Source organism: Adelges cooleyi, unplaced genomic scaffold, assembly GCF_023614345.1.
Source record: "Adelges cooleyi isolate 19-005CV unplaced genomic scaffold, UGA_ACOO_1.1 ACOO_flye_CR_arks_rails_tigmint_CR_PRNA_1, whole genome shotgun sequence".
Lineage (NCBI taxonomy): Eukaryota > Metazoa > Arthropoda > Insecta > Hemiptera > Adelgidae > Adelges > Adelges cooleyi.
In genome coordinates, this window is record NW_026095751.1 from 5,861,870 (window position 1) to 5,883,660 (window position 21,791).

General features: G+C 27.8%; 2 protein-coding genes across 2 annotated transcripts; both read right to left on the reverse strand.

Moving 5' to 3' along the window:
* Positions 1–2,982: 2,982 nt before the first annotated feature.
* Positions 2,983–7,217, reverse strand: LOC126832911 (cell division cycle 7-related protein kinase-like). Its single transcript, XM_050563955.1, has 9 exons — positions 6,944–7,217; positions 6,655–6,859; positions 6,373–6,466; positions 6,135–6,277; positions 5,935–6,067; positions 5,619–5,861; positions 5,359–5,530; positions 5,125–5,274; positions 2,983–4,751 (listed from the first exon to the last, which is right to left on the reverse strand). The coding sequence occupies exons 1-9, from the start codon at positions 7,005–7,007 to the stop codon at positions 4,414–4,416; spliced, it is 1,542 nt and encodes a 513-aa protein (XP_050419912.1). The 5' UTR covers positions 7,008–7,217; the 3' UTR covers positions 2,983–4,413.
* Positions 7,218–9,893: 2,676 nt separating this feature from the next.
* Positions 9,894–19,622, reverse strand: LOC126832922 (cytochrome b5-like). The gene is made up of 5 exons (XM_050563967.1): positions 19,382–19,622; positions 18,950–19,087; positions 12,148–12,276; positions 11,148–11,224; positions 9,894–10,127 (listed from the first exon to the last, which is right to left on the reverse strand). Exons 1-5 carry the CDS (start codon positions 19,511–19,513, stop codon positions 10,049–10,051), a joined length of 555 nt encoding a protein of 184 aa, XP_050419924.1. The 5' UTR covers positions 19,514–19,622; the 3' UTR covers positions 9,894–10,048.
* Between the last annotated feature and the right edge of the window lie 2,169 nt (positions 19,623–21,791).

A 21,791-nucleotide genomic window follows, 5' to 3' on the forward strand; every position in this document is an offset into this window, starting at 1 on the left:
TGTATACTACAAGGAGCATACGTAACTGACAGGAAGATAGGTGTAATATGATATCTATATTGTAGTGTGCGTTAAAGTTCCGGAAAATCTTGTACAACTCGAGATTCTGTTTTCTGATATCTTGAAACACCATCAGATTGTTAACCAGAGCAATGTGTACATTTTGATTTAAATGGCTGTACATCTGACCCATCATTTGGAACACAAATATTAATTGCATCTCGATAGCCAAAAACGGAAATTCCATCATTCTGGTCGATCGGATGACCATACCATTTAATTTTCTGTTACATTTAACATTTTATAATTAATTAAAATGTAAAACACTTAAAAATGTAAGGCCAAAGCAAAATCTTTCAAGTTCCCTTCAAATATGATATTTTGGTAGGTACATGGTATTAATTAGTTAAAAGTTATTACCATTGAAATTTAAACATAATACTGTGTAAACATTTTTAATCTATTTTTAACTATTAATCGCAGTTTATCTTAATATAACATCTCGAAAATTTTGATCTGAAATTCTTTTCTTGGGTTATACAAATCAGAAATCGTATAAATCAAAGATAGCAGCAATAGACAGGTAAAAAAAACCTTTAAAATATACTGCACTTAATACTCCACATACTGCACGAATCACGATACTTTGGCATTAACACAGAATTGTTACTAAATATCTAAATAAATATTGTATACTTTTTCAGTTCTACAGTGGTCGAATAACATTAAAATATCTTTCTCTTGACTATACAGGATTTAAAACAGTAGGTACACTATTTTTTTCTGAAACATCTGAAACGTCAAACTGCTTACTTATAAATAAAATAGGCTTCTATACCTTTTATATTTTATGTTAAAAAGTTCAGGTAAAATTGGAAATATCAAATATATACCAAAGTTCCCTCGTGAACTTCATAAGTTGATCAAGTTATAAAAATTCAATTTTAAAATAGAGTAATGTAATATCTTAAAATAATTTCTACAAAATATATGCTATAAAATCAAATATATGAATATTATATTTTTCGAAGATAAATAACACGTATCTGGTCTTTAATATATCTCTCTGAATATAATAGGTTACTACTATGATATTATCAACATTAGATGTAATTTCGTGTATAAATGTTGCCTGTTGCTACTTTATATCAATTTCCTACACTAGAATAATTAACCACATTTTTAAGGGATTCAAAATTATATTCAGACACATTTTACAATAAAATGTTTACCTACCTAGATTAAAACATACACAGTATACAATAATATTAGTATACTATAGTGTTTAAGCGCACTTAATAATTGCTCTAAGAAATTACATCAATAAGATTCATCGAACAAAGTGATATCTACGTCAATCGTTATTGTAAATTCTACACTACTTCAAAATCGCTATTAGATGAAAAAAGAAATGATTTGACTATTGCATAGATTAAACAACAGACAGGCAAACCACGGCATTGCATTTTTTGAAATGGTTACTAAAAAAGTATACGGCATGGTTTGTCTGTATAAGTAGGTATTATGTTTAATTGTAAATATTGCTATACATTGCCTATTACAAATTAATAGGTGTACCGTATATACCTATGTAGACAAGTATACTAATACACTTGGTATACATGAATGAAATATACCAGGTTATAACACATTTTCCCTTCTTCATCAAATATTCGATGATAAAAACAAATATGTCAGCGTAATGGGCAGCTAATCAAAATCAAGTATATAAGTCACGATCAAATATTTAGTAATTGTGAAGTATATACCTAGTATATAATTGATATCCCGTTACGGTGCCATTTTATTTCTTAAGATAACAATACGATACGATATGTGTAATAACCTGCATATTTCAACTATGGGTATATACTAAAATGGATTTTCTAAAATCTGTAAGATAAATAGTTAGATAGATAAATTATAGAACTTGAAAAGGTTCTCGTATTGCCTACCGTTCAACAACGTATCCGATGAATTCTATAAATATTTCTGCTATACTAAAAATGACCACAATTACAAATTCTTTTGGAACTACAACGTTGGCCAGCAACTGTCCGGATAAATAATTATAGCTCTTGATCATGTCTCTTATGCAAAATAATCTTCTTAACAATAAGATCAACAAACCGAAGGTGTAACAACAGTGGATAATCGCAGACACAGCCGATAATTTCATAGTATCGCCCCTAAGGACCCGACCAAGGACGCCATTGATGTACACGATAATAACACAGATATACACTGAACTAATCAATATTCCATGTTTGGACAGTCGGAACAGTTCTTTGTCTTGATCATAAGTGATAGGAAAAGCCCCAAGCCAATTGAACAGCTTTAACGCGTGACTAGAACAAAAATCCATGCACATATATACAGATGTATTATTTTATTGTATAAGTATTGGTTATACGTAAAAATGGTCACAAAACACTGATTATTCGGTGAATAGTTATTCATTTTTTATTAACGACTAAAAATAATTACTTAAACATTACCGAATAATAAGTTGTAAATAAGTCTAAATCGTGCGAGTTTTTTTTAATCATTTGAGAGAATAATTATTCACGAATAAAACTTTCATGGTTTATTATTCTAAACAATTATTATTCGGATACAATTTTATTCAGCTCGCCTTTGTTGCTAAGTAGGTATAAAAATGTAGCTATACTTACACGAATTTCATTTTTCATAAAAACAAAAAAAAACACAATATTTTATTGTATTCATGTAAGATCATATAATGTCTCAATACACAAATCAAGTAAACAACTACAAACAGTATATGAACGATATTAAATCGTGAATTATGTATAGTACAGGTACATTTTGAATAATTTAACAATATAATTGTAATACGTTTGTAAAAAAATAACAACTGAATATAACACAATGGGGACACTTTCACTGACCATTAATTTAATAGCTACACATTTAAATTACAATGGAGTATAATATTATAAAAAAAACAAGACTTAAGTATCAGAGCTGTAATAATTTTACTAAGTGATAATGGATTTCAACAATTAAATAAATTACTAAATGGACAATGTATATTATTTTTTTGACTACAAACAAAAATGTATAAATACATAACACTGGAAACGATAGGGAATAAATACGTTTTAACATTTCTTACCTATTACTAACAAATAAATTATGACGACACAATAAAAATAACCACACCACTATACAGCATAAGAAATTACACTTAACTTAAATTGGACAGTCTTTTGATTTAACCCTTATCTTAGTTTCATTTCGCACACAATAGTTACCATAATTTACAGGCCTGTGAGGTATTGTATCCATTAAGTACAAGAGGAAATTAGTAATAATACAGTATATAAAAAAACATAACCAAATGTATCCGTTTTATAAAAATTTCCCGATACATTTAGCATTAATAAAAAAAACATTAAGTTACTTCGTTTTTAACATTCGAGTTGAATTTAACTTAGATTTTCAATAATTATAGCATGTACAAGCTAAGTATTTCCATGTTCAATTTCAAAGAACAGTCGGCATAAAAAAAATATTTTAAGTAATAAAACAGCTGAAGTAACAAAAAAAAAATGGCTAAAGAATTACTTCCAACATTTTAAGTTCAAAGTTGTACATGTATAATTAATGACATTCAAATATTCAATATCAAAAAAAATTATGTCTAAATTTTTAATATTCATTTACATCAATTTATATTATAATTAACTAGTAAAAAGTGTAAAAAATAATACAAAAAATATTAGTTTTATATCCTATCTGTCAATTAATTTAATAATACAATAAAACTCCAAAAAATGTTTTTAGGTAATCTTAATTAACTAATTTCATTATCATTTTTTGGTATAACTAGGTTAAACATAACAGTATTTATGTATTCAAAAGTACAGTACAAAAAGAAATTGTTATATAACATTGTGATATCTAATCATGAAACTAATAGTTTGACTAGGTAGTAAACTCATTAAAACTAAAAAAGTATAAAAAAAAAACTTAATACTTTTTAATAATAAGTTATTAATATATATTGACTTAAATACAAAATGTATAATTAATACAGTTAATTTACAAATAATTAATACAATTACACAAATTTATTACAAAATTTTTTTTTATTCTGTCAAATCAAAAAAAAAACAAGTTATGCCAAAAAAAGTACGTTGATTAGTATTATTGCTACATAATATAGCTAATAGAAATGTTTTTCATTCAAACTTTTTTTTACAGATTAATTAAATTAAAAAATAAATATGAATTTCAATAAGTAAACCGAAGGAAGTTATAATTATGCAATGCAAAACAACGAGGCACAACATATGGCGAAAAATATTCAAGTAACAGATTGAACAGAAAAAATGATGAGTGTAAAGGAAAGTATATGGATTTAAGGCCAATTAAAAAATAAGTAAATTATATTTTCTTAGCATCCATTTTAAAAAATGGATGTTTTAAAGCAGTATCCGCTGTTATTCGGGCTACGGGATTTAAGCACAACAATTTTTTCAAGAGATCGTATGCTGGATAAGGAAAATCATCAGCAGCGTTTAAGTAACAGCTGCAACTATCTGAAAACACTTCACAGCCGGACAACTGTATTGGTTTTAAACAAAAAGTGCAAGCTTCCAAACCATCACTAGAGGAAACTGCCGCCGGGTTAATAGACTGTACACGAGATCTATGAGAAAGAAGGCGACAAATCGCTCTCAAGTCGAGAGGTGGTTTTTGGACTTCACAAATAACACTTCGACCTAATAAAAAAAAAAAAAAATTACTTAAAGTTTAAACTTTTTAAACGTGCTTTGTAGAGACATGCATTATTGAATATATTTAATGTTTTATTCAGAAAAAAAAAAATTAATATTTTTTTTTACAAATAAAATTATTTATACTCTATGTTATTTTCATTATTTATTTTATAGCTTTAAATAAAAATAAAAATAAATTTATTCATGAATAGAACACAGATTTGTTTCAGTTAAAACATATTTTGTTAATGTAAGCACAATGTGTATTTAAAGTTTTTAAAACTCATATAAATATTTAAGAGACCCGCGCTCTATTCATGAATAATGTTATTCATTATTGGAATACATTTTTTACAACTCTGGTTTTGATATTTACCTAGCATTTTAGCCACGTTTTTAATGGCCCTATCTCCAAAAACAGTTATCATTTCTGCCAAACAAGTAGAGTCATTTTCTGCACTAAAAAATGGATAACAACGGCTCATTGCTTCTAACATAATGACTCCAACAGACCAAATATCAAGTGCTAAAAAAAAAAATATTTACAACAAGTTAACAGAATTCTTACATAAAACAGCAATACTATAAAATAGTATGATGGACTAATTACCTGTATTTTGGTATTTATATTTTAACAATACTTCAGGAGCTCTAAAACCAGGCGTTCCCGCCCGAGGTGCTCGCATTTCAGGTCTATTAATGCACACATTGCAAACCTTAAGTTGTCCTACACAATTACAAGTAATGCGTGGCACTTTAGGAACAGCAAAATTATTGTTGTCCTGGTAATAAAACAAAAAATATATATTTTGTAGTACTCAAAAAACTACAAATATAGCAGTCAGTATGGTGTTATAGCCATGTACTTACAGTGAATAAACTATTTATGGCGCTCGAGTTACTAGGAACGATTGTCCTAGGAACATTAAATTGTTTTTTAACAGGGGAATTTTCTTTTAGCAACGGTTTTTTGGGCATCATTAACTTTGTTCTTTTTCTCAGATTACATCCATTTGACATTGAGTTACTACCGTCAGCAATATTTTGTAGAATACGTTTTTGACATGGATTCAATCGAATAGATTCTACTGAACTAGAACGTTTACGATCGTCCTAAAATAAAAAATATAAATAATCAAACTAAAGAATTAAGAATATTTTACATTGAGGAATATTGAAACACTACCTTAAATTCACAACTTAAACTCCTTTGTTTATGTGTGGGTACAGTAGTTTTATCATCAGATAAACTTTTAATTGGTTTCCGTTTACTAGGATTTATTATTGGGTGTGCAAGCCCAAAATCGGTGAGCATAAAACTATAACAAATAGTTTTCAAATTAAACACTCAAGTTAATTTTTAAATACCATTATAACTATACTTACGTTGAACTAACACGATTATATAAAAAATTACTGGGTTTAACATCTCGGTGAATAATATTAAATGAATGAATTCTTCGAAGAGCAATCAACAAGTTTTTTATATACAACCTCAGCTCGTCAACATCCATTGAACAAAGATAAGACTGAAAGTGACAAAGTTGTCAATGAAAATTGAGCAAACAAAATATATTTTAATGTAATTCAAATGTTAAATAACTCAAACATTAAGTTTACTCACCAAAGGATGATCGTGCTTGAAGTAAGGCATGACTAAACAAACCGAACTACCAATTCGTAACGATGTTATCAATCCCATAACATTTTCTTGACCACTGTAAATATAAATAGACATGTTGATAAATGTATGATTATAATAATTAGCCTAAACTCTCTTATAAATTATTATTATAATAATTAGAAGTTAAAAAAAATATTTAAATATATCAATGGATACATATTATGTAAAAATATATTCATTTGCCAAGGACAATTTATGACTACAAGCTAAAGGCTTACTAACCCGATTCTCAGTAAGCAAAATAATTCCCGACGTAATTTCTCAGGATGTGTTGTTTGTTTTACATGCTTGATGGCGTATTGCTTTTTTTCAGGATCACCTCTTGCGTAGGCCAAGTACACCTTGCTAAATGTTCCTGCACCAATTTTACCCTGGATAGTAAACGTTTCACGCAACTTCCTGAAAGATTCGTCTTGCATTGCACTTCCTGCAAATAGCAATTCAATAGTAATGTAATTGTTTACATAACAAAACAAAAAACGTTGTAGAGTTAAAGAACGGTTAAACATACTTTGTTTGACGTCGTCGACTAAACAGGAGCTGCTGCTGGATACTCGAATTTCATGGTTCGCCATTACTAATATGTGACCACAGTTGTTTTCTTGAAGTATACTCGAACGACTAAGCTAACTGCCAAATACAAAACTAAATATCGGACGGGAGTTTTTACTAAAAAATTATAGTAAAAATCTGTAACAAAAATTTTAGAAAAACTTTATTTGATAATAACTGTGTTTTGGCTCCAGAAAATTGGCGAAAAGGCGGCCCAGAAAATGTATGGTTAACTTGCTGTGTTGTTGTTTACACCGGGAAACAGTGTTGCCACGTACACCGCACTAAATGGGGGCCCCGACTAACGCGTCCTCCTATAATTATTGCTCTGTCAATTAACCCTTGTAATGGATTTAGAAATCTAATAATTACTATTCGTTAATCATTATTAGTTAATGTTATAATAATAATATTTATTAGCTCTTCTAATAAATTCGTAATCTTTATATTTTAACGCTATCGTGAATCAAGCTTGTAGATAATCCTGAATATTTTACACTTCTACCCAGTGTAGCAGTGTAGGTTACACAAGACCATGGATGAAATATACAGTTTATTGCACATCGTCTCGAATTGTTATCTTCAGAAACAAAATGGCAGCGTAAGGGTTTATCAATTTTACCACAGAATAGATGAAAGCAGAAAGGTCGTTTCAATGTAGGCAAAATAGTAACAGCCATTTTGTAAAGTCCATAATCCATTTAATATTATGTTATACCTATATTCTAAATGATTTATAGGTCTATGATCCATACACACCAAATAATAATTACGTAACAATGATCTAACATTTAGTGGTGTAGCTTAAGAAGATGGCCGCCGTGATTTTGTGTGATAAGTGTCTTACCTATGTTAATTTTTTACAGTGTTCGGGGCCTGATTATACTATACTTACTATATACTATATATATATTATATACTTTACTATAGCTATATTTATTTTTAGAACTTTTTTACTGTAAAGTTAATATACTTGATATTAATTGGCGTCCTTTACACTGACTTATTTGTTTTTATTATCGAATGTTTGATAGAGAATGGTATATGTGCAATAACCTTGTATATTTCAAATTTTAATAATTTATCTTGCACAGTACGCAATTACAAATTTATACGCGCAGGTGTAAAAAATTAAATTTTCCTTTATAAAAGTCTACTACTTCAGTTCAGAAAAAAAAATTATTTACAAAGTACAAACACTGGAAACTGATTATTCAATTTTTTACTCGAGGATAAGTCAAGTTTAATAATATGGTATAATACGCAATGACATATCAAACATTGAAACCTCGTTAAGTGTTAACAATAGATTTATTTAAAAAAAAACAGACTTAATTCAAAAATGCGAATTTTTAACAAAAAATGTTTGGTTGATCAAAAATAACAGACATAATATTCAAAATAACTTGTAAAGATCTAGTTTTTACAATTTTTTTTCTTATGATAGCACTTTTTAGAAAAAAAAAATTAAAAACATAAATAACCAATTTAAACTTTAAACTTATGTAGAAAAAACCAATCATCATCAAAAATAAGTAACTTGAAAATGGATTTATGTATCATGAATATCATGGGGGGAATGTATAAAAACTATATTTATAGGATTCTGTTGGGTGTAATAACTAAATTTAATAACCTACTCTTGAAAACTTGAAATAACAATTAGTTATTACACCAGTGCTTTGCTGCGAATATATTTGTTCAAAATTTGTTATTGATGTCTAAAATTTTGAATAATTAATTTCTTTTTTTTAAAAATGTATGTATTTTTTATTTTAATTTAAAAAAAAAAATGAAATATTTTCAGTCTTTAGTTTAAGGATAAATTATATAAAATTATCTTAATTAAAGATCATATTAATTTTGAATTCTGGACCTATTCAATTTTTAAGAAATGGATTTAACATACGTAGATAGACCACACTGTATGCTTTTTTGGAAACTCAATTTTGAATATAAATTGATTATATTACATGGACGATTGCCATCTTTCATATGGGTGTCATAAATTAATGGGATATAATGACAGTGTTTACATGTGTTTTTAATTCAAATTCCTACTCAGAAAACTATACGATTTAGAATCAATATATATATTAATATGGATTTCTTTTTGATATCACTTGGAAACTTTTAGTTTAATATAAATTGTATTAAAAAATTGTCAATAAATTACTACATAATCAATAGATAAGCGTATAAAATATATAAAACATTTTCTTTAACCCAGTGTGACTATCGGCAAAAGCCACGAAAATAGTACAATCCAACTTTAACCATTGGTAGAGGATAGTCGTGACCTACTCCTAGGTTCAGTACACTAAGCACTTTCTGTTGAAGCGAGCGACTATCAAGAACACACTAAGTCTAATTCCAAGACGACACAGTTGACAGGCCTACATTGACGACACTTGGCCATGACATTTGACTCATGATATGCACTTCCTAATAGTAGTAGAGACCGCTTCACTGGATTAGAGGGGCTACTTCAACTTGTGCTACAACTTTAATAAAAGAAAATAAAACTGTACAGTTTTCGTTTCTTATTAAATTAGTATTGAACTCTTTACAAGATGCAACATAATATCAAATGACTATGAAATTGTAAAATCAATATGTCATTGTTGTTTTGGCTCAATAATAATTAAAATTATAACTAGGAAAAATATGTTTAATTTAAATGGTCCAATAATTCTTTAATAATTAATTAATTAAAATAATTCTTTTTAACAAATGCAACATAATTTATTATTATACTAAATACCACATAATATAAACTATAAGTTCTACACTAATTAAAATAAACCTTAGTTTTATAATGCATGTGTTTGAAAATACATATTTTTGTAGGTAAATCTCTTATTTCGTAATTTTTTTCAAAAAAAAAATTATATTAAATGAAAAATATATTATAATGGAATGCAGTGTGTACAATTTTACCACCACTCATAAAAAACAAATATATTAAAGATAAATTTTGTATATGTATATAGAATCGAGTTGTACCAGAACTTTGGCTTACAATAATTTGCTTTATTAACTGTATAAAAAAAATGTAGGACTTTTAAGACGCAATAAAGTATCGATAAACAAAGATGGCCAGTATTCCAAGTGTCAATGGCAACAACCATGTTTTCCAAATGCTGAAAAAAAAAATTCTTATTATAAATATTATAAAAATAAATTGTTTAGTCAACCCTGGTCCTTGGGTATTTTTTAATTAAATAAACAATAATTTGAAAATTATGAGTTACTTCAATTACATTTTAATTTAACTGTTTTAAATAACCAGATATTTTAAATAATTTTTTGAATTTGAATTATTATTTAAAGCAAGTCGTTTGGTCGGGTTAATAAAAAAGAAAATATACTTTAATTTCCATACAGTATAAAACAACTTTTTTTTACATCTATTTTAGTATTAATACTAATGTTTTATCTGTTACAAATGTCTCACTCTTTAAAAGAATCTATAAAAATAGATACATTTGGGTTATAAATATAATATGTATTAGATGAAATTAGTTTTTGAAATTGGACTTAAATTGAAATAAGAATACATCATACTAAAATCCCAAACTAAAAATTGTGTTTTTTTATTTTAATTAAATACTTTGTTTTTCAAACTTAATTTAATTAAACCTCCTAGTGATCAATCATACTAAATGAATCTGATGAAATAACTATAATTTTTATCTATCACCAATAGTAGAATATATGTAGTTCTCCCCTACTGAAAATTATGTTAACTGATTTACTAACTAGTTTAAAATTTTTAGTTCAAGATAACATGTAAATGATACTAATAAACCAGTTTTGTAGGTGAAACAAAAAAACCTAACCTGTAACTGTTTTTAAGCTTTACGCTATAGTTAATAGTTGATTGTTAAGTATACACAGTTAACTACAAAATCAGAATTTACATTCATTATAGAAGTTTAACCTTCATAGAACTGGTCGGATAACTTTGTATAATCAAGTTATATGACGTACAGTGCATAATATTTAATATTTGATATTGTTTAGTATGATTAAAAAATAGCAACTAAATAATTTAAGATAACTTGATCAAGTCTCTTTATGGAAGTTATTAAACTAAACAAATAATAAATTATCGATGAACAATGATTTTTTTAAATCATTTTTATACTTAAATAACAAACCTAAAGTCATCTGGAGATTCGCCGGAAGATGTTGATCTAGGTTGGATCTCGGGTTTCTTATTTTTTACTTTATCCTCCTAAGGAAAAAACAAAGTATTAATTATGATGATGCCAGCAGTCTGCAGTTTCTAAGTAAAAATAACAATGTAGAATATATAATTAAGATCAACTAATTATTATACTACCTGCTAAGCAAAATTGCCGAAAACTCAAAAAAAAAAAATTTTTTTTAAAAAACCAATTGTTCACATTTTCTGTAACTTATTTTTTTTTTTTTTAGTTTCGGTGATTTTGCTTAGTAGGGCAGTATTACTACAATATGAATAAACTTTTCGATTAAAATAAATTACAATTTAAACATTATTATGTAACACAATTTTTAAACATAAAATATTTATTCCTCTAGGGGTCACCCTTAACCAGTTAATAATTTGAAATTTAACTATTGATTTTATAACACGTGCCCAGCAGTATTTAACTGTTCAATATTAAAGGTTCCAATTTTCAGTCATTAACTTTTTAATGAAACTACAGATAGAAGTTTGACTTAATTCAAGAAAACAATTTCTACATGGTAAAATAACTATTAGTAAAATTGCTATTGTTATGACACTTAAAACATTATTAAAAAAATGTCAATAACATACACCTTGTTATTAAATATAATAACAAGGTATTATACTAAATAAAATGTATACATAAATTAGTACTTACTTCCTTAAATAGATGTATTTTTTTACAATTAGGTTCAACTATTTATATTTTAATGGCTATTAGTAAAAAATTAGAAGGGCTTATTTTTTTTTTTTTAAATCGTTAAGTCTGGGGAAGGAAATGTTTGTAAGTTAAAACCTTTAGTCATATATTTGACCAAATTTTTTTTATTTTAGATAATTTTTATAGGTCAATATGTATACTAATTTGGCCTGTTAGAATAACCAAAAATAATAGTTTTATATTTTTTCTGTAGTAAGGTGTATGTTCTATAAACAAAACTTACATCAGTGAGTTCACCAATCTTGTATTTTTGCATTACTTCTCGGGCATCACTCGAGTGACCGACATCTTCGAATTCTTCAGTCGAATCTTTACCGGCTTGTTCCAACAAGACTTCCTCACCACCAGGGTGCTATAAACAAAAATATTGAGTATTTTATAAATTAGTAAATGCAGGTACACCATAAAAACTAGATTGTTGACATTGAGATCATAGAATCATACATCGGCTAAAAATTCGGCTACATCGTACACGCTATCATTAATCACGAGCCATGGACTTTTGGCATCGGTGTGTTGCCGGACCTCGGCCATAGAGTACTTTTTCACTTCTTGTTCGGTCATGATTAGAAATTTTTTTTGTAATTATTTTAGTACTAAAAAAATGAACAACCCACTAGAACGCGAGCTAAACACTACAACGATAATATTATATACGACGCACGTATAACTAATAATAAATGAAACTCAAATTGTTAGTAATATTAACAATAGGATTTTTTGTCATTAAATTATACTTAAAAGCGATACCAGTCACAACTTTTACGAGGGTGAAACAAGCAACGATCAACGATTGCCGAATGCCGACTACAGCGCAGCAGCTATTATCAGCGGAGCGGTTTATACGGCGACAAGGCCAAACTCAGTCGAGGTCTGCGGCAAGCAAACAGATGGAGGGGTGAGTATGAGACTCGTGAGCTGTTGTGGATGACGTGGTGATCGGTGGAAAAATGTTGAACGGTAAACCTACTATCAGGCGGCGGTGACTAGAGTCTAGACTTGGTGTGAGTGCGCGTTGTACCGCAAAACGTCGCGTGCGTCGGTCACCGGCGCGTTGACCTTGCGGCTTGCCGTGCTGTTTGGTGCAGCGGCGACGGCGGCTATCTATAGTTTTTACTTTTTTAACCAATTGTTGAGGGGTGGGGATTCGTGTAGTTAGCTCTTTATCCTACTCGGACTGTAATTTGTGTTAAAGCACAATTTATTTGGTACTACATACCTACAAGCACAACGACAACCGCTGGTAAACCGGTAAACGCCTAACGGTCTCTAAACGGTTTTCAATTAAATACCAAAATGTCAGAAGGAACTACCTTTATTCAAAAATTATTGTCATACTAGTATTAAATATTGACTTCAGATTTTAAAATGTTCAGGTTACATCACCGTCTCTGGCCTTAATGAATAAGCTTTTAAAAAAACGATTTTTTTTCTAATGACCAACTTAGAAAATTATAATTGTTTTTTTGTCAGTTAAAATGTATTGTTAATATTCTTAAAGAAATATTTTATTTGATGAGATCAAAAAAAATGGCGAAGGTTAAAACTAAGTCACTTTTTAAAGGCATTAGTTATATGTTTTTTTATATAGAAACGTATATTGAATTAAAGAATATAATATATTGTATTAGTGTTTATTATTTAAATTGAACAGGTAATGTTATGTACATTTAATTTTAGATGTTATAAAATGCTTATAATTAAAAACAAATTCAAACATTAAAAACTAGATCTAGGAATCTTAAAAAAAGCTGTTCTAGGTTATTAATTTATATCATTAAATGAACAACAAGGTCTTATTGGAATTATTTTACATTTTGTACTTTTTCTATAAATATGTATTACTTGGTTTTATTTAATTACCTATACTATGTATACTAAACTGTGGTTTAAAGATTACAATTTACAGTAAATTTAAGTTAAATTTTGCTTTATTTAAATATTTAAAAATATTTTAAATGTGATTTTTGACTTTTGGTTTATTAACGTTTATTTACAATACTAAGTCTGAAGAATATTCCATACAATAATAATAAAAATTCTATTATTTTCAAAACATTAATAGCACACCGTAATTTTTAGTTAAAAAATATGAAATTTGATGGGTGTTTTACTCGATTTTCAAGGGCCACCTCTTCTACTTCAAAATCTATACCTAAGTCATATAAAGTATTTTCCAGGGACAATTTCTGTTGTTTTTATAAACTTGCTACGTGAAGAAATAACGGTTTAGAAGACATCGAGGGGCCAGATAAAAAACTAGTTCAGTATAAACCAGTTCATTCTAAACCAGAATAGTCTAAAATCTAAAGTCTAAGCTAACCAAGTACATTATTAACTAATGACAGTATAATCCAACATTATGGCAGCATAATATAATAATAATTTATTATCTATACAAAAAAAAAAATAGAAGAATTATTTAAAACAAAGAGGTCTATTTAGATATAATAATTAGTATTTATTTAATAGACTGTATACAAAATTTCAAATCAGTAGACCTAAAATAGTCTTAAAAATAGTATTTTCATAATAAAAAACATTTTTGTTCGTGTTATATATTAGACTATCTTCGTCTAATTTTCAGCACTTAAATCTTAAAATTGCACAAAAAAAAAAATATTAACCGTCTCTACCGTGGGAGAGTGGAGGGTTATCAAATTTGGGTAAGAGGCAATTTATAGGGCATACCTATCTAATAAATATTTTATAAAAGTGTCGACTTGATCCGATCGTTTTTATAAAAATGATTTTTATTAAAAAAAAATGTTTCACGTAAGCAGTAATACATAAATTGTAGTTTTTAGTTAATCTTATGCAGGCAGCAGAATTCTGTTACACGGTTATTTATTACGGCAACACTTCTAATAGAAATGATGATATAAACAAGTATAAATACAAACAGTTGTAATAACAGAGAAAATAACTAGGTACATCACAATATTGGTACACAAAATAAAAATTAGAAGCATGATGTCATTTTGAAACAAACGTGTAATCTGATTAGTAACACACATAATATGCGTGTAAATATTTTGTTGTGAAAACCTTGAATGAAAATTGGAATAGTTTAATTAAAAACAAACGGTAAAGTGTAAAATATTATATATTATATTTGTGTGTAAGCACAAAAAAAATATCTTGGCAAACATGATTTGTATAGCTTTCAATTGAATAATGTCATAGCCTATAACCATTAATTTTAAATACCTTATATTTACTATTGTATTTATAATCAATATATGAATATATGAATTTATGAAGTAAAATTAGACTAAAAAATAAACCTAATCCTAAGAAGCAGTACAGTAGGCAGAATTTCTTTGGGGGGGGGGGGGCACTAGTTATTAAGGCTTAAAATGATAGGTGATAACAAATTAGCCAGGGACTATTTACCTTAAAGAACAAACTATTGGGATACGGTCACAAAAAAAAAACGATAAAACATTTTTTTTCTCACTATAGTACACATTTAAAACGACCAATTCGGTCATTATTAGTTAATTCGGCCGAGTATTCTGCATTTGTGTTAAACGCAAAAGACGCAAAACGTTATCCTTTACTGTTTCTTATATAAATCACTTGGTAATCTGTATTTTGTTTGTTTTGGTTGTTAACCTCTGACGAGCGCACAGTTATATAAGCTCTACCTACATAGTTTGTTTTTATGTGCTCAATATCATATACGGCGCACGGATGAGATTAGATAATGTATTTTATTAATGACAGTGTAATTTCGCAAACATCCAAGCATAAGTCATCATCATAATATGAATCTAAGAACTTTAAAATACAGCCAACGGAGCCGATTTGTAAATACTTTGTTTTTATTATAGAAAAAAACGTCAAAATACCTATTAGGTCTAGCTCATGCCCCATTAGCTATGTATTTAACTATTAATTATATTATGACTAAGACAATATTTTTGTGCTTTAACAATAATTCAGATGTTGGTCGCCACCGACTAGCTGTTTACTATGTCTTTATTTCTTCTGTAAAAAATACGAATGACAGAGACGTATTTTTACATATTTGACGTCCCTTCATAAAAGCGCAGGCTAGGCTCGCTCACCATTAATTTAAGTATAATATTTAAATAAATATATTATTTCCATAATTATTAATTTTTGCAAAATATGTATGAATTTTATATATATATATATATATGTCTGTATGCGTTCACTGGCACGACTCATCATACAGCACAGTTGATATACCATTATTTTTTTTATGTCATTTGGAGACAACTGGGAGGTGGAAACCGTGAAAATTCGTAAAAGATCAAAATAAGGAGCACTCTAATATTTATTATAATTTATATCATACAAACATACGAGGTCAAACAGAGAAAGTCAGTTAAAATTAATTTCAAAGTTTAATAATTATGCTGCTGACTATGACGTAGGTTGTAGGTATGCCGTATATGAATAATTGTTAATTCGATTTTGAATTAAAACAATGTGATTTTGCTAAATTTTTTATTTCTAAGTATTTCCTGTTTAAGCTTGGCGTATTTAGCCACGCTATTCCCCTACTACATTTTATTTTGAAACATATTCAAAATAATTAAGAAAAAAAACTTAGTCTACGTATAAAAAAAATAGATATCTAGTCTACAGACAAAAAAAGAAAACTCCAATATCTAAAAGCTGAGAAGTTATTAATAAAACAATTTCGTCTTCGAAAGTTAAAAAATAGTTATTTTATTTGCACTACGTTGTATACATTTATTTTTTAAAGCATGGTAAAAAAATGTTCATGACAATAATCATTTTGTAGACCAAGTATAGGCAATATACAGATGACATTAGATGGTTAAAATTTAATAGCATCAGTCGGAGGTCATCGAGACAATTATTAACTAATGAAACAGAAATGTAAACGTTTAATGTAAACCTAGGCTGTATAGCTGGTTATGCTTGTAAGTAGATTACTATAGTATACTTGGATAATTAATTGTTATAATACTTTTAACATGTACTTCATTACTACTAATTTAATAATATTTCGTTTTATTAACTTCATACTTTAAAAAACATATCTAATACGAAAAAAAATTGATAAATCAAGTGAAGTGAGTTCTTTAAAAAGAGTCTATCCTATTATAATAATGATTTTTGTTAATTTAGATTGTATTCATAGGACTCCTAGTTTTGTAACCCGTCATAGTTTGAATTCACCAGCAGTTTTGTCTATGACACGTCTATCGACAGACGACAGCACTAGGATCGGCTGTATAATTACTTTTTATTCTAACAAATTAATCATTATTTTTCGTAGCAATTAAACCTTACCTTACCATTTTTTTCTGCCAATTAGAGATATATATTGTGTTCACATGGTTAAATTAAAATGTTTTGTGAATAAGCCTAATATAACCGCGGCAATCGTAATTACATCTATTTCCCGATATAATAGATCACGTGCTTAACACAGTTAAAAATGAAATAATAATTATAATAAATAATAATGTAATTTTTCGTTGATGTGTTGATTTATAATCATAGACCGTAGTTGTTAATCACTGTAGTATTAAATAGTATTTTTAACCTATTGTATTAATATATGGTATCTATACCGAATATATGGCATATGCGGCATAATTAAAGTTAACAAAATTAATACTTTTTTGTATATTTTCAAAAAACACATTAAATAAATTTAAAGCGTTTAAAAAATATTAGGAAACACATTTTTAAAAAACCCATAGCAAAATGTTCATATTTTGTAGTTTGTTTCTTACATTTTCAAATAAAAATGCATACCTATATGTAAAAAGTATTTCAACTTTTAGGTTGGAGTTATTAAATGTTTATAAGAATTGTTTACTGTAATTAAAAGTAATTTCTAGCGTTCGCGTTCTACTTCTTTATTAACAATTGAACAGCTACGTTCTGAAAATGGGCAATGTAAATGTAAAAATTACATACATCATAAAACTTCAATTATACCTATACTGTTATTAGCTAATATAAGTTTATTGTTATTTGTAGGGAGTAGAGACAGTTTAGTTACGACTTACGTTATTTTACCTTGGATGAGTTTATTGAGATGACCAATTAAAAAAATGATAATGGTTAGGTATAGGTATGTAATCTGCACTCGTGTATGTATGATTATCAAAGTATAATTGAATATTTTTTCAATGGCTACGCATGACATTATATAATAATAATTTCCGTCCAAATAATTTATTTTATTTTTATTACCCACGACCATACCATACTATACGGTAGAACATCAATATAAATTAAAACAGTCATTTCTACACCGTCTGTATGTTGTTCATTCACTGCGGAGTTGAGTTATTCAAAAAATTTAAATTACAAATACATTTATTATATTAACGATTTGCGACGCGTAATACTTTGTTGTTAGTATCTAATATTATTAAGGTAGGTAGGTATAGTACTATAACCTCAGCCTTGTTAGGAACATTTAAAACATATAGAACACAATAATACGAATTGACAACGAAAGTTATAAGGAAATCGATATCCGAAACATTGTATGACAGTTTGATAATATACTTACTAGTTTATATGATACGATTAAATATAATATTATTGGGAACAAAAAGTAAGTTATAGTTAGGATAACAATATATTATACTGAATTACTTATATTTGTAAGTATTTAAAGCTGTCGAATATTTGTACTGATTATAGGAATTTATGTGTAAATAAAATACATGTATTTTGGTCCTTGCTGTAAAATTGGGTTGTACAGGGCATTAGTATATACTATATAGTTTTGCAATCCATAAATTGTTTCGATGTTCATGTTTTAATTTGTACATATAATTGATCAAATTATTATGAAAAATGATTATATTCATTGATGATAATATAAATATAAATATAATTTGTATATTGTAGAACTTTTAGTACAATAAAATGATATATCTGTTGGTAATTTCTATACTGAGGTTTATGAAAATCTCATAGGCACTTAATAGTGAATACTTATTACCGAAAATATCGGGTTGTAATATTTAACAGTAAGTGATTAAATTTAATATTACCTCGTCTTGATCCGATAGCTTTCCTAATTTCAAATCATTCATCAGTTTGTAAGCTTCGTTTGAGTGTCCTATGCTGTCAAAACAGGCAGTTGCATCTGTCCCAGCCGCTTCCACAAGAACTTCCTCTCCTCCCGGGTGCTACAAAACATACATAAAATATGTCTAATGCAATATTAATACTTTGTTAAGTGTTGACCGCCAATTTAGATTATATACGTGGAGGAAAGGCGATGGCTTATGCCCATTCACCTAACTTACTTCAATCTCCCAAATTGTGCTTATGCAGGGACGTTAAAAATGTTGATACGCCTCTGGGTGTAATTGTACATGCTTTTAGGGAGACTATTAAAACATATGATGGGGCTAAGGTTTCCAATTTCGATATTAAGTATGGACAATGACATAAATTGAGATACTCTCGGTGTTACTTACCACTGTTATGAAATTTGTGACATCATATACATTTCCATGAATGCTTAACCATGCATCACACGGTTTTTTGTGTTTTGATACAGTTGCTGGAGAATAACAATGAATGGACATGGTTTTATTTATTTCTATCATCCGAGGTTATAAACAAAATATACTATAAAATTATGGAAGCTAAAATAAAATGTATTTTTTAGTCTAAAAAATGTATAATTTGACCATAAGTTAAAATTAAAAATAAAAACTCACATTAATTGCGAATTAATTAAATTATAAATTTTCCCAGAATTCAATGCAACTAATATGATTGTAGACACTATTTAATATGATGCCTTTGAATTGTTAAAGAAAAATACGTTCAGAATTCGCATGAAGCTATAGCTAATTTGAATACAATACATAAATTAGGATGTGACGATTATTTCTAGTAGGTACCTAAGCATACAACAATGTATTATACAGTTACCCACTGTTATACCTACTTCCTGGTATGTACATACACGTATATATATATAGTCTAAATACTCATAAAATATACATAATTAGTGTGCTATGCTTTAAAGGGAAACCAAATATTTACATTATAATAATTATAAAGTTAGTAGCAAAAAATTAAATGTATACAAAGGATATCTTGAGAACTATTTTTTTAATTGCAAATTTTTACGCCAACATAGTAAATAGGTATGCTGGTTAGATCTTACCATGTTAATGGTCATACTTTTAAGGTTTAACTAATTACTAAAACCAATTGAAATAAAAAATCAATGAATGTATTATCAAGTACATATTGTATTTATTTTATTTTATATACTAATGAAGGGAGAGTCATTTCCGCCCCCTCCGCCTGTAGCCGTTTGCGTCTGTTAAGTAATCGTTTATTTTCGCTGAATCCGACATGGTATCAGACTTTCTTTATCAAGTCAATTTGTTTTTTAATTCACCACTAAAGTTGTAAGCAGCATACAAAACAAAAATACATTTTTAACATTTTTGTTTTGTTAAAAAAACTAAACATTTAGTATTAATTCTGAGACTAGTTATAAATTCAACAAAGAAATAAGGCTAAACAATTTTATTTGAAATATATTTTAAAGGATTTTTCTGACGTACAATAAACACGCTGAAAAAGTTTACAATATTGGAGGCGGTTAAAATATTAACTAGTCATGTTAGAACAATTCGATGGTGCTCGGGAAAAACGTGCTAAGTCTAAAATTTAAAATGTTCAGTATTCATAATAGAAAATTCAAAAATGTGTACAAATAATGTCAAAATAAAAATTCACAAAGGTATGACAAGTGACAACTGATAAAACCGTTCACCGTTGTATAACTTAAAACATCTTACACAAAATCTTATAATTTTTCTGAACCTAGGTATGACGTAAACTTTTAGATTTGGCAAGTTTTTCTGAACACTATCGAATATTCTGAGACCAAAATCCGATTTAGTGAAAAAAAGCTCAACATAAATATATTTTGGTTTTTGTTTTAAATTCGTGTCTTCAATGTGAAGTAATAAAAAGTTATTTAATAGATTAAATAGTTTATTGAAAAGACATTGAAAAACATTTGAAAGTATTCCTAACTTATATATTTTATAGTATGATTGTTGACCAGTTGTTTAAATAAATGAAAAATAGGTACCTTATTATTACTAATGGCTACCTAATTCAATTTTGTATTTTGTAACCGATTACAAGACTTTAGTTAAAATGCATCGATTAAACAATTTCATTGTTAATTAAAAAATATTGATCAGCACACCCCTTCTCAAATCTTGTCATTGTGCACTGTACATCCCATTTTGAAAAATCAAAGTATCCTTTTCTACTTTATAACTGTGGACGCTTGTCTGAGATTGAAAGAGTGTAAAGGAAATGCCTTTGTCTTCAAAGAATTACTATTATTAATGATTATATTATGCTCTTGCCCTGAGCTTCTCAGTGCACTGTATGAACGTGTCTAATCTTTCAATTCTAACTCCTTATTGTTCTATCATTAATTGACAGCACAAATTAAATTAATGAATAATGTTACTAAGAGAAGGCTGGTCGTTGTACCCACCATTAAAAGGTTTAGTATGGGCAATTTTCATGAAAATATAATTTTTTAAAAACTTAAAGGTACTTTTAACACAGGACTGAGGAGTCATTATGGGTAGCTAAATTTTTATCGAATTATCATAACGTCTTTTTAAATGGTTTTCTCAATTTGTCTTTATAATTATTGATAATTTATCACACACACCTATTTATCTTTAGAGACTAGAAGTATACAATATGTAGTCATACAATGTTCATGACATACAAAAAATAATACCTATAGACTATACAACGTATTCCGTCGGATTATTTTAGGTATTATAATTAAATACGGTTTTTAGAAAGTAATTAAAAACATAAAAAAGT